This window comes from Aricia agestis, chromosome 17 (assembly GCF_905147365.1).
Source record: "Aricia agestis chromosome 17, ilAriAges1.1, whole genome shotgun sequence".
Taxonomy (NCBI): domain Eukaryota; kingdom Metazoa; phylum Arthropoda; class Insecta; order Lepidoptera; family Lycaenidae; genus Aricia; species Aricia agestis.
This window is the reverse complement of record NC_056422.1, coordinates 5,084,290-5,098,976: the sequence shown is the minus strand read 5'-3', so window position 1 is coordinate 5,098,976 and position 14,687 is coordinate 5,084,290. Positions and strand designations below refer to the sequence as shown.

Here is a 14,687-nt window from a genome sequence, read left to right as displayed (position 1 = left end):
TAAGGTCTAGAGAACTATTTTAGTTTTGCGCAGTACACAAAATCAATATTATCTCTTCCTTAACTCATATACCTAACCCAGTGAGACGGACGAACGACATGACTGCCAATAGTTCAAGATCAATTTTTACATGCCCACCCGACGCAAAGATCATCTTTTATGTCAAACAATCAGGTGGTCAGCTGGCACTATCGTAACATTTTATTCTGTTGAAGTAGTATTTAATACCAGGTACTATTTCAATTGTTATGTCATAGCAGAAAAGGTATAAATTAAAATTAAAACATTATCAAGCTAATCGTATTTTACTTATTTTCTTTCAATTCAAACAGCATAATATAATTGCAAAATAAAAGCATAATATTATATTCTTGGATGCATAACTAATTATAATATAATCTTGCCCGTCCTTGATCCTACATTTCTACTAAAAGAACTTACTGAAATTAAAGCTAACACAGAAGTAAATTCTTAAAGTGCATTAAAAGGAGCTTTCAACTTGAAGTTTCCTACATTCCCTGATACCCGAGTAACGAGAAAATTCTAACTTACTATACACTTTGCCATATTAAATTCTTTGTCAAAGGTAACTTACAGGTTTGTTAGAATTTGTATAGGGACTTTGTGGTGCAGTATCATTTTTAAATTGCACTCTTTGCTAGAAGTAAAATAAATTTTAGGTTAAAACAATGTTAAAAACAGAACTTATGATCATTGTTTCCATTACTGCAGTAATCTATTTTATTTTCAATTTAGCAAAACAATTTTATTTAAAAAAAAGGTGCTTCAGGCTTCTTCTTCTTCTTATATATAAAATTCTCGTGTCACAATGTTAGTCCGCGTACTCCTCCGAAACGGCTTTACTAATTTTAATCAAATTTTATATGTATATTCAGTGGGTCTGAGAATCAGCTACAGGGTACTTTTTATATCGATAAGTGCATTTGTTGAATAAATAATAGTAAATTATTACAACTCGAGACTGACGGCGACCATTAAGTTTGTGCAACGGGATAGCATGGTGACATACTTATTTAGTCACTTCAATAAAATAATACTAAATACTTTATATGGCAAAGAAGCGTTTGCCGGGACAGCTAGTTTTTAAATAAAAAATACATACTTATATTATAAATGCGAAAGTTTATCTGTCTGGTACCTCTTCACGTTCAAACCACGGAAAATTGGTAGATACTTTGAGTCACGGAAAAGAACATTAGTATTCTACTACTGATACTTTTTATACCGGAAAATGTTCGGCTCTTGCGCGATATACGAATTTTGGCGCAACGAAGTTGCGGGCGTAATTAAGTTTGTAATTGAATATTGCCAAAGGTTATGTAGACACTATACCTACTGCAATCTACACAATAAAATACTACAAGTATTTGATTATTTATACAGGGAAGAGTACAAAAGACTTCGGTCTAGAAATTATTTACTTAGACCTTGTTCGACGAAAAACAACTGCAAACTTTGCGGAGTGGCCTTTTTGAATAATTACATGGAAACTATTTTATGGTGAAACTACAGACAAATTGCAGAGAAGTTTTCCAAAGTTGGTCTCTTACTTTACTCTTGAGTCACTAGTTACCTGAGACGTCAAGCCATCTTATTACTTACTGCGAAGTTCAAAGGTAATAAGGGTCAACTCAGACCGCAACGCGACGCGTAGATGCATGAAATTTGTATGGATTTGACAGACATAAATCAATCCCTACAAATTTAGAAATGCATCTACGCGTCGCGTTGCGGTCTGAATTTACCCTAAGAGGTTTAGGCCTCGTACAACTTAAAGATTGCTCGGAAAAATGTAAAAATAATGCGCCGTCGCACTCAGAGACATTGATGATTAGCTTTGTCCACACTGTGCCTCTTTTTGTTCATAAAGGGCATGCACTATAATAGCGCAGTCAACAGCGCACGTAAGGCACGCCCGCGATGCATGCGCTTTGACCGTATCGAAAACTTTCGAATGACAATAGCTTTGTCCACACTGTGCCTTTTTCTGTTCATCAAGGGCATGCGCTATAGCGCAGTCAACAGCGAACCTGTCCTCTGACCGTATCCAAAACTTCAAAAATGTTAAGGAACGCAACGCCAGTTCTTTGACGAATTCAATTATTGAATGCGCCAATATGAAAGTTGATGACGAAAATTGAAGATGAAAGTGCACATTGTGGACATAGCTAATGTTGGCGTTGCGTTTGTTGACGCCAGGCGCGGTCCGAAGGGGGGGTCACGGGGGACATGACCTCCCCCAAAATCTGGGACAAATGGATAAATCTCAAAATCTTTCCAAATAATAAAAGGAAATTTCTAGCTACCCCATAGCAGCGACAAATATTTTTTTAGTGTAGTGACTAAACTGTACTCCCTTAGAGTAGGAACATCTGACACTTCATTGTCAATCGCGGTTTCTATAGAAAATGGCAAGTTTTTTGACAGGGAGACAATGACCTCTACTGTTCGACAAGGCTGTTTATGAACGTGGCGAGAAAAGGAACTAACGCTTCTATCAATACAAAAAGTTCTCCTTTACCAGCAGCGCACATTGACTGACATTGACACATTCAATTAAAGCCTTGTCGAACTGTACTGTCTAATGTCTCCCCCCCCCCCCCCCCCCCGCTATTGACCCCTCCAAAATTTTAGGCTGCGACCGCGCCTGGTTGACGCATTCATTTATTGAATGCGCCAAAACGAATGTTTGAAGGAAGATGATGAAAATTGTAGATGAAAGTGCATAGTGTGGACATAACTATAAAACTTCAATTGAATGTAGAGTTTGACAGACAATATTATGTCAAAAACTTTACATAGGTACAACAATTAAGTAATTAATATTCGTGTCTGAGTGCGGAAGTTAGTGTTCGATTTTCAGGTCTCTTAAACAGGAACAGGAGTGAGCGGGGCGGGTGCGCTCGGGGCGATGCGTTACCTATTGGTAGATCAGCGAAGAGGCGAATCCTATTGGTAGATAGCGATTAGATGGTATCTCGTTATTGTAAATTATTGGCAGATATTGTACACATGCGCTGATTGCCCCCGTCAATCGTCAAAGCGACCTAAGGCTTTGCATTGCCTATAGGAATTAAAAATCAGATTTTTTTGTTTTTTTTTTCTCAAGTTTTACAAAATATACGCATTTTTTTAATGAAATAAGGGGGCAAACGAGCAAACGGGTCACCTGTTGGAAAGCAACTTCCGTCACCCATGGACACTCGCAGCATCAGAAGAGCTGCAGGTGCGTTGCCGGCCTTGTAAGTGGGAATAGCGTAATAGGGGAGGGTAGGGATGGGAAGGGAAGGGAATAGGGGAGGGTAGGGAAGGGAATATTGTAGGAGATTCGGCCTCCGGTAAACTCACTCACTCGGCGAAACACAGCGCAAGCGCTGTTTCACGCCGGTTTTCTGTGAGAACGTGGTATTTCTCAGGTCGAGCCGGCCCATTCGTGCCGAAGCATGGCTCTCCCACGTATATATGCATTATGCACGTATATACGCACGATTCATTCCCATCTTAACGCAAACAGACAATAGAAATCAAAATAAACTCAAGAACCCAACACAACGTGAAAACAATACCGGCCTAACGAGGTGTGACAAAGGAAAAGATTAAAGAGAACTTTCTAGAAAAATAACGAAATATTTTTACCGTCTAAATTGGTTGTGACATGGCGTCGCGTATTTTATTGTCGTCCGTAAATATTAGAAGGTTCGGTGCAGACGAGCCGCCTACAGAGTCGCGTGATGAAATGAAGCGACAGTAGGATAGAGAAAAGTTATGCAGCATACTAAAATCTTTAACAAGGATTGGGTTATTTATGCTTATAGTAATATAAAACATTTTATATGTCCTATATCTTCTTCTTCTATCTATAAAATATTTTACAATATAGTCTCATTAAAACTTGAGAACGATAGAAGTATTTGTGGAAGTCCAGGAATAATTTGTACGGTTAGAAAATATGGAAAAAATGGAGGAAAATAAGTGATATGAAATTTCACCACGACATCTAGTTCATTTTATAGTCACTATAAGATTCGCCGGACACGAATAGGGGAATAGTAGTTACTTAATACTGTATTATGTTCATAACGATTTAAGTTTAATTAAAATTCTTTATTATACTCATACAGTAACACACAGTAGTACAAAATAAACAGTGTAAGTAACGTTGTCTAATGTTGAACTTTTGTTGTGGCAATTAGACAACTGATGTACACAGCACATGTCATATCAATATTATGCTTTGTTCAAACCTACGCGACCAGGCGACTGCGAAGCGGGAAGGTCAAGTTGTTAAATGTGTGTTTTGATTCAAAACAGATCAGTTTGTGTGTTTTGAATCAAAACTCAGTCGCTTCCCAGTCTGCTTCACAGTCGCCTGGTCGCGTAGGTTTGAACAAAGCATCATAAATTATAGCAATCACGATGTCTTGTCGCTCGTCTGCGCCAAAATTTTGTTGTGGACGTAAAAATGACTGGTTTTCGCTTGGGAATATCGCTTCCATTATTCAATAGTATCAGGAAACGTCTAGAATCTATATTGTTAGGTTGAAATAAGTACTTTCAATAAATATACCACTGAAATATTTTTACGAACTTCTGTGTTATTTTATAGGATGGTTGCAGTACCAACAATCTTATAAAAATATATCAGAGAGATTGAAAATGCTATGTATGCAGGATAACAAAACTAAGTGATAATATATAAATAATAGCAGAGTTTTACCTACCAATAAAACTCTTATTATGTCCGGAACCTTATTCAAGGCCTTTAAACAAAATTGAGATGGTAGTCTTCCGTTTCCTGCCGTAATATTGATCGTTGTAGTTCCTTTCCGGTCTTTTGGCGCCAAGATAGCGCTACGACGGCGGTAAGATGGCGGTTTCCGGTGTTCACCAGGAGAGGCGCGCGCGCGTTCTTCCTCATTGCAGTCTCAATTTTTTAGCACCAGGCAGACCTTACTGTAAGGCCTTGAATAAGGTTCCGGACATAATAAGAGTTTTATTGGTAGGTAAAACTCTGCTATTATGTCCTATCACCGTTATTCAAGGCCTTTAAACAAAATTGAGATATTGTTTGTTGTCGCCTGGTGAACAAGACGCCAATGTGAAAAATCAAAATGATTAAGAGTTAATCACAATTTTTTAATGAAGAATTGTTGTACAAAGATTTAATTTTCTTATTTCTATTCCTAGGAAATCAATCCTTATTATTGTTTATTGTTATTTTTGCTTTTATTACTATTTTAGTTAGTTATATAATTTTTAATAATTACAATTACAATTTGTCCAAAACCTTAAGGTTCGATAAATAATAATTTATAATAAATTCTAATAGTATTATTAAACTGATTACTACTTTAAACTGTACAAGTTTTTACAAACTAAGTAACAGGTTCAAAAAGACCAACTAAAGAATTTTTTATAGAAGAAACCGGCTTAGGAGCTACCTCCTTTCTAAAAAATTTTTTAAATGTGTTCACTGACCTCCAATTTGCTCTATCTAAAATTTTATCTAAGGGCTCTTTATCAAGCCAACTTCTAGAAGCAACAGCAGACCGTACGCTTCCCGGGGCTGCCTTGACACCCGCTTCTTTTAAAACCGACTTGACCCATCCAGAAATTACTGTTCTAGAGGCAGCTTTTGCTGCCCCTCGAGCAGATACAAATAGATTTTCGACGCCGGCTTCTTTCCGCCTATTACTTCCTAGAATTACTAATTTTCGCACCCATTGAACGGGATCGAGATTTGGATTTTCACCGTTTGAAAAAAGTTTCCAACCTGATTGAATGTGGGATTCTGAATCGGTTTTAGAACCGTACATTGGCCAGAAAGTAACAGTATCACTTTTACTATCATCAACAAGGGAGCCCTGTGACACGCTTAATAAAGTCAAGTCGTGCACTCTACGACCCGAGCATAATAATAGTAAAATGGCGCATCGCCTGGAAACTTCGAATAAATTTTCACAATTTACACTACTTGTAGATAGAAAAGCTATTAAAACACTAGTGTCCCAAACGGTATTCGGCTTACTACATTTTTTAACATTACTCATTAAAATAGATTTTAAAATTTTCTTAACCAAAACATGAGAGGCAAGATTAGAACTATTATTTGTATTGCAAAGTGTAGAAACAACTGACTTATCAACTAGAATTGTTTTGTAAGCTAGATTATGTTTTAAATGTAAATCAGCTAAAAACTGAGCTAACTGGGACCCCGAAGGGTTAGTAGGCTGGACTCCTGAAATTTTGCACCAATTCAACCATCTGATCCAAGCCGGCTTATACGTATTTATAGTGGACTTACGCCAGCCGCCTTTTAGTAAAGATTTTTGTTGCTCGGACCAGGATTCGAGTTCCTTAGACCACCCCCACATTTCCAAATCTCCATCGTCAGGTCTTGTACTCGTGGAGGGGGAAAGCCCGTCGATAGATCCAGAAGGTTCGACTCTAAGTCTCGAACCGTGAACGGCGGTGCTAATGCTCGAGACTTTAGATCCGCTCTCCAGAAAGCCTGGGGCCACTTCGGAACTACTAACAGATACACGCCTTTCGCATGATTGAGATGCATCAATACTCTGGGCATCAGATTCGGAGGTGGGAATACCCAAGCCAGATTGAAGCTCCATTCCCACGAGAACGCGTTGTGTCTCCACGCCTTTTGATCCCTCTGGTCTAAGCTGACATACTTTGGCACCACGTGAGCTCGGGCTGATGCAAATAAGTCGATCTCGGGTATGCCCCATTTTCGAAAGATGATGTCGGTCACCGCAGGGGCTAAATGCCATTCGGGGAGAAACGATTTTCTTGACAATCGATCTGCTGTATTGTTGTACCGGCCTGGAAGGTGGTGCGGTATAATATGAATATCAAATAGATCTAAAATTTCAAAAATTTGATAAGTTAGATTCATTAGGGAATTAGATTTGTTCCCCCCTTCATTTCTTAAATATGCCACTACAGATTTGTTATCGCACTGCAGAAGCAGAGACGATTTGCTAAGTGTTGGACCGTATTCGCGTAAACATTTTAAAATTGTTAACATTTCTTTCTGGTTTGAATGAAGATTTTCTTCATCATTGAGCCAATCTCCCGTTAAAAATACACCGTTTAAATCAGCCCCCCAACCAAAATCGGAAGCGTCCGTAGTAAGAAAATTAACTAATTTAGGGGGGTGAATGCGAGATGACTTTTTGCAATTAGCTAACCACCATTCTAACTCCTTAATAGCGTGAAAAGGTACAGACCGCCTTTCATGAGGGCTATATTGAAGTAAACTATTGCAATGGGCCAAAAGACATCGATAATTTAAACGACCTTGGGGAACTGCTAGTCGAGCAAAATTTAGACGTCCTATGATGCTCTGCATTTCTCTAAGAGTTGCTTTTCTAGATTTTAACAATTTTCGAATTACAGTTTGAAGATTCTGAGCTTTTGAATCTGGAATGGACTTTTGATTGTTCCATGTGTCCCAAAAAATACCTAAATATTCTAAAGCCTTTTGTGGCTGAAGTATGGATTTATTTTTGTTCACAACCCAACCTAGCTCGTGCATTTTATCTAGCGTGATACGAGTCTGTTCAAATATTCTAGATTTATCCTGAGATGCAATTAAAAAATCATCTAAGAAAACAACTATACGTATACCTTGTTCTCGTAGTAATTCTGCTGTCCAATTTGTCAGGGACGCGAAAACTTTGGGGGCAGTGGCCAGCCCAAATGGCAAACAGGTCATTTGTAAGAGTTGACCTCTGTACATCAACCTGAGAAAGCAACGATGGTGTATGGACACCGGTGTGTGGTAATAAGCCTGTGTTAGGTCTATTTTTACTAGCCAATCGTTGGGCTGCAGGAATTCTGGTATTCGATGAGTAGCTATCAGTCGAAATTTGCTGAGCTTCAGAAACTCGTTCAATCTTTTTAAATTGAAAATAGGGCGCATAGTTCCATCGCTTTTTGGAGTTAAAAACATTGTTGATAAAAAACTCGGAGTTTCGGGGGCATATTCTAAAATACTGTCCTCTAGCAAGGTTTGAATAATCTGATCCATTTCTGGTGATGAAGCTGTCCGATAACGTGATTCTATTAGTCGAGGTAGAATCAGTGGCGGTTTTCGTAAAAATGGAATTTTGTAACCGGATATTATTTTTAAGAGGGGAGAAGGGGCACCCCACCTTTTCCAAACATCTACGAACATAGCTAGCCTCCCCCCTCGAAACTTCTGCTGAGAGTCAAAATTTTCTATCGCCTCTTCCTCTGCCTCTCGAGGCATTGGATTGGTTAAAAGGCTTTTTAGCCGTACCCGGGGCCTGTTGTCTTGGAGGAAATGACGGTGGTTTATATGAGGGCCGAAAAAACCGCTCATTATTAGCATAGGAGCCAAAATTATAATTAAAAGCATAGGGGTGGAAGGGTCGCACCGCCTGCGCTCGATAATATGCAAAGCCTTGATTGCTATTTAAGCCAAACGGTGCTTGGAAGCGACCGGTTTGTTTGTAATTACTGGGGCCTGGTTGCGCAGCCAGAGCAGCCGAAGTAGGCCGCCTCTCTTGCGCAGAGAAGGCTGGCTTTTGATAAATAAATATATTATTTACACCTCCATTATTTTTAATAAAATCAGACAACTGTTCTTTATTAAATAAATATTCACAAGACGGAGGAATCTTTTTCAAAGAAGATTTTAAGAAATTTTCTTTTACTAAATTTAAGAAATATTCCCTACGTTGTTCAATAATATCAGCACGCCTACCGCAAACTAACTGTAAACAGTCTAATGAAATTTTTTGAAAATCACCGGAAAAACAATCTTTAATTTTGGATAACAACGATTCTCTACTAATATTATCACTATCTTGAGTCCATTGTAATAAATCAGAAACGCCCTTTTTTAACGCATCATTTTGCATTATTACTGCACGTGTAATAGCACCCAAAGACTTATCACTCGCATTCAAATTAAAATTATTTGCTTTCTCAAATTGTTTCAATTCGTCGTTAACTTCCAAATCAATAAAACCAGGCCGGGCATTATAAGTTTTTTGAATATCAGAATAACGGACATTTGACCAATTCTCAGAGTTGAAGTGTTGTAAAGAATTGAGTGTCTGTAAATGCTCCGTGGAGGCATTCTGAACAGCCGGTTCTTTAAGGTTAGTCGTTAAATCGAAATTAATATCGTTTGACGTATTTGGAATAGTATCATGTTCGATATTTTCACAGGTGTTATTTAAAGCGTTACTATCACAATTTTCATCCTGCGCAATCGTATCCGAAGGTGGATAGACAAAAGCTAAGAAATTTTGGATCTGACTGACCTGCTCGACAAGGTTTAGCAATACCTCGTCATCCCGGCATAACCTTTTTGGATTTTCGGAACGTCGAGACGAAGATTTCCGCTTTCGTTGCGTGGCTGGTTCCTCATCTGACGATGTTGATGTAGAGGAAAGACACTCGCGAGAACTTTTATCACCCTTATAGTCTGACATAATGATAAAATTTATTTAAAAATTATATTTTCGAAACCACAAACGATCTAGAATAATTACTTCACTATTTTAGAATAATTATAGTTATTTGTAAAGAAACTTAAATTGTAATAAATTTTTAATAACTTTAACGAACGCTAACAGCGTTACACGTCTTTACGGCACAAAACTTTAGACGCCAATGAGGAAGAACGCGCGCGCGCCTCTCCTGGTGAACACCGGAAACCGCCATCTTACCGCCGTCGTAGCGCTATCTTGGCGCCAAAAGACCGGAAAGCAACTACAACGATCAATATTACGGCAGGAAACGGAAGACTACCATCTCAATTTTGTTTAAAGGCCTTGAATAACGGTGATAGGACATAATAAACTTTAGGATAAGGTAATATTATGTTAAAGTAGCAGCGAATTTTTTTGTTGTGATTTGTATGGGCAAGCGCCTATGCGTCAGGAAATTTCCCATACAAAAGTAGAAAAAGTTACTTTATCTGTGGCCCTCGTGATGTTTTAAACTATTTTGAAATTCGCGCCCACCGGCAAAATAATGTATAATGTGAATTTTTTGCTATTTTCGAAATCGTTAATTTTGAAGAACGTTATTTTTTTAACCCTACCCTTTTGTTGCGGCCCGTGACACCAAGACCAATACATGTTTGTGGCCCGTATGAAAAAAAGGCTGGGGACCACGGCCCTAACGTAAAATATATTAGGTAAAGATATGGATTTTCATATATGGTTGTATGAAATGACCCGTGATCAATGTTGACTATACAATAAACATGCCATAGACTCCGCAATCATGGTTATTTCAAAGCCACCTACAGACAATATCTATTAGAAACCAAGCCGAAGCAATTTATAAGACACCAACGACGTACCTGTGTTGATACAGACACCCCCGAGCCTCCCACACCGCCACCTGAAAATAACAAATGGAAAATATGAATAGGTACTACATACTTACATATTGAAAGAACCGTATACTTAACAATGGGGATTGTCCATTTTTTTTATTTTGCTCATTACAAAAACATTTCGAGGAATAAGGTCAGTGATCGTTTTTCTGTAAATAAACGAAAAAAAAAACGGCCAAGTGCGAGTTGGAGTCGCCCATGAAGGGTTCCGTAGCAGCAATAAGTTTATTTTTATGAAATTAAAAGGTTTTTGATTTATTTTTGTATTTCAGTTGATTTAATGAAAATTAATTTCAGGTTTACCATTTATGACGTATAAAAAAAACTACTTGCTAGATCTCGTTCAAACCAATTTTCGTTAATAGATTTTATAGGACTAGAGATTGCCCAATGGTTTACCTATTTTTTGTAAATAATATTGACCATATCATTTCTTTTTTCAACTCTTGTCTCTGGGACTTAGCTGATCTCAGATTGGCCGTGTAAGCATTGTCTAATTTCAATAAAAAAAGATTCAATAAAAAAAAAACTATAATCCATTTTCAATATGTCAACTTGTTGTCAACAGACTTCAACCATAAATAAAAGAGTATAATTCGTATGTATAGGCTTGTCACTGAAATATCTGTCATTTTTCATGTGTGTATGTTGTAGTGTATGTAATGTTTTAGTTGTTAAAAAAATGTGTGATAAAAGCATAATTTCAAAATAATATTAGTTCGATGCACTCCTTCACCATTTATACTATAACTGTGCAAAATTTCATGTTTTTAAAGTTTCGCTCTGACGTCATCATCGGCGCCAATAATTGGCCTCTGCAGTATGTTTTTTCCTTTCAATCCTATTTATAATGGCTGGTTCGTCAAATGCAAGTTCTCATTATGTGAAAGCTGATACAAGAAGCTTACCAAAAGTTCGAAACGTAATGTTGGTCGAATTTATTGCTAATTTAACGCCATTGAAGGTCAAACAAAGGTTAAACATATTTGTTCAAAAATATAAGTAACTAATGGGTATTTTTTTCGTTTATATACAGAAAAACGATCACTGACCTTATTCCTCGAAATGTTTTTGTAATGAGCAAAATTAAAAAAAAAATGGACAATCCCTATTGAGGGTTAAAAATGAGATTAGCGCACAACTCGTGTATATTCGCCCGTTTGTTTGAAATCAAGGTACTCCTTAGTTCTGTCTACTCTGCTATTATTATACTTTGGGATTTATGACATTTATACATCATCATGAGCTAAATTTGGTGAGTGTGCGTGTTACTTTGTCTGTCTGCATAAACTGTCTACGAATAAACTTTAACACGGTAGTAGGTAAGGTTCCACATATTAAAAGTAAGCTATGTAATAGGTAGGTTACTTTTTATCCCAAAAGAATAGAACTCTCGTAGGACACTGCATAAAGGCTACTGATTTAAAAAAATCTATATGAACTAGAACTACAAACTGAAAAGTAGATTGCAGCTACTTTCTAACACCTGCAGTTACCTGTGGGACCAAATCACAAGTTGTGGACAACTAAATTTGGTGACACACATTGTACAAGTTTGTATGTAACGAGTTTGCACGAGTTCGTACAAATGGACGAGTTTACGATGGACGTTTGGAGACCACAGACTATAGTGTTGCCCTGCTTTATACAGGAAGTAAAAATTCCTTTTAAAAATATAAAAAAGTTAGTATTTCAGCGTTGCTACTTTCACTGTGAAGTCTATACTCAATACTTCACGGCCCTAAAGTATTTATTAACCCTTTCTTTTGTTACAGTTTGTATGATGTATACAGCTTAAAACTACTGACGTCATTTCCGAGGTTTTCTGACCTAGTATTAATTAGCTGACTTACTCGATGTAAAATGTTAACCAATCAACACCATTGAATAGATAATGCTGTCAGAATACCTCAGAAAACAAGCTTAATGCACTTATATCAACAAGAGTATCGTATTTTATTTAAACATCTAACAGACCTACAAAAATCTTCTTGTAGGCGAGGAAAGTGTATGTGAAGCAGCCTTACAAAATATACTTGCAGTGTTAGTTGTGATTTTCTTCACTTATGTGATTTGCTTCACACCAAGCCTTATACATGTTAGCCCTAAAGAATTTGACTTTTACGCATCTTACATATTTCATCCAAATCCTATCCTTTTCATGCACACCCGTTGATTCTTAGTAAAATCCTTTCTTTCTATTCACATTTACTTCACATTGATTTATTTCAATCCAATTCCGTTACAATACAAAGCAAAAATAATCGTTTTTTTTTTCATTCAACAGTTGAAGCCTCGAAAAATATTTGAAATCGTTCGAAAAACAAAAGCCTAACAATAACTATCGTTTTTTAGACTTCGTCGCTCTTGTATAAAGCGATTTAAGAGATCAAAGAAAAGTGCATTGGACCAGAAATACTTCAGATAAGAGCACTTGTAGAAGAATCAATCGCTTTTCAATGAAGAATTATAATATTTCATGATAGAAACGGATCAAATTTAAGGTTGTAATAATGTGTAAGGTATCTAAACACACTAGGGCAAAAAACGCGGTTGTAACTCGGCATGATTACGCTTGCAATGTATTTTAAACCAATTACTTATACCGAATACTTATGTCACATCCCATACATTTTGTTGGCGTTTAGGATAATCGCTTGTCACTTGTCTAGGCCCAGACACACCATGCCGAAATTATGTTGTGTTATATTGTATACGTAGCTCATTGCTGGCGTAATCATGCTGAGCTTCGGCCGCGTATTTTCGGCCTAGTGTGTTTAGACACTAAATATAAAAGATGCTATGCCGTATGCGCCATATTCACATATTTTATTGCTATAAAGCCTCTAAACAAAGTGTTTTACTTAATTATTATTATTTTCACTTACCACAACAATGAATTACTGTAGCAGAGGGCGTTAGGGCGATACTGCATATACAGTAAGCAATCTGACATGTTGTACACGTCATATCGGAATATTGTCAGAAACATCGTCAAACGTCGAACAAAACTTTTTTCGTGAAAACATTGCAGTAATAATATCCCATTAGTAGCGTACCTACGCCGGATAGGTCATCAAAATTTAATTTATCTTAACCTGTCATCTGTCAAGCGCCCAAAATGGGCGCCAAAAAATATAAGCCAGCTTATATTGTTTCTCCCCTTGTTACATACTTTCTTACAACGTAAACAATAAAACGGAGATGCAAATAAAAAGCCGCTAATACATTAGTGTTGGTCAATATTTCAAGTGTAAACATAAACCATTTTCTGTGATGATTTTTAATGAGAGTAATTAGAAATTGAACAATTTTAGGAGAATCGCGTGACAGTCAAATTATAATAAGGCTTTGTGTTATTTGGATATTCATTAATATAATTATATTTCGTCATGATTACTCTTGACATTATTTAATTAAAATATTAATGAAGTCTTGTTAATTTATGAAGTGATACCGTGAAATATTTTTACGTCCGCGTTGATCTTTAATTATTTATTTTACTATAAAAAAGAATCGCACGCTACCAACATTAAACAATTTAAATAATGACTTACTTAATATACCTATTGATATTGCGCATGGACTGTGGTTTCGAAAATTAAATGTCATAACATAAGCCGCTGAGTAAGCATACATACAAGCAGTGTATTATTGTTAGGGCTGCAAATGTTTTAATAACAGAAAAGAACAGACCAGTTACAAATTTGTCGTATGTATGACACTTGTTCTACCAATTCAGTGACACAAAATTGCAATCATGTAGCAAAGAAAAAGTTTTTCACCTCAAAACGCTCTCAACTAAACTTCATTGTAAAAAAATCCGTAGCAAATAATAAATACGAGTAAGAAAAACCAAAAACCATACATATACTCGAAAAGATAACCCTACTTCTAGCACAATATGAAAAAAATTAAAAAAGTCCACAAAAACTCGTTTGCGACAACCTTGGACATTAAATATTGAGCTCGCCATATCCGGTGCGGTGTAATTGCGTTGCCACCGCGGTTCCAAATGAACCAACATATCCGGTTCCAAATGAACCAACGTAACCAGAATAGGCTTTACACTTTCATACGCTAGTGCTTTTGTATGTATACAGTGTCATGCTAATTTTGCGCTTTCATTATCACAAAGGCTAGGGTTGTCAACAACTGAAAACGACGTAATCATTAAAATTAAATTATAGTTAAACGTTGTCAATGTCAGATTCATAATCAAAATTCTGTGATTAATTTTGATTATGAATCTGACATTGACATATTATCG

The 14,687-nt window shown here is 36.8% G+C and overlaps 1 protein-coding gene across 1 annotated transcript; it reads right to left on the bottom strand.

The window, feature by feature from the left end:
* Positions 1-8,240: 8,240 nt before the first annotated feature.
* LOC121735653 lies at positions 8,241-9,503 on the bottom strand. The gene has a single exon (XM_042126554.1). The coding sequence runs from the start codon at positions 9,501-9,503 to the stop codon at positions 8,250-8,252; it is 1,254 nt and encodes a 417-aa protein (XP_041982488.1). The 3' UTR covers positions 8,241-8,249.
* Positions 9,504-14,687: the final 5,184 nt, after the last annotated feature.

What these genes read in the sequence shown, in the direction of transcription:
- LOC121735653 (XM_042126554.1), bottom strand. Translation starts at nt 9,503, where the DNA reads ATGTCAGACTATAAGGGTGATAAAAGTTCTCGCGAGTGTCTTTCCTCT.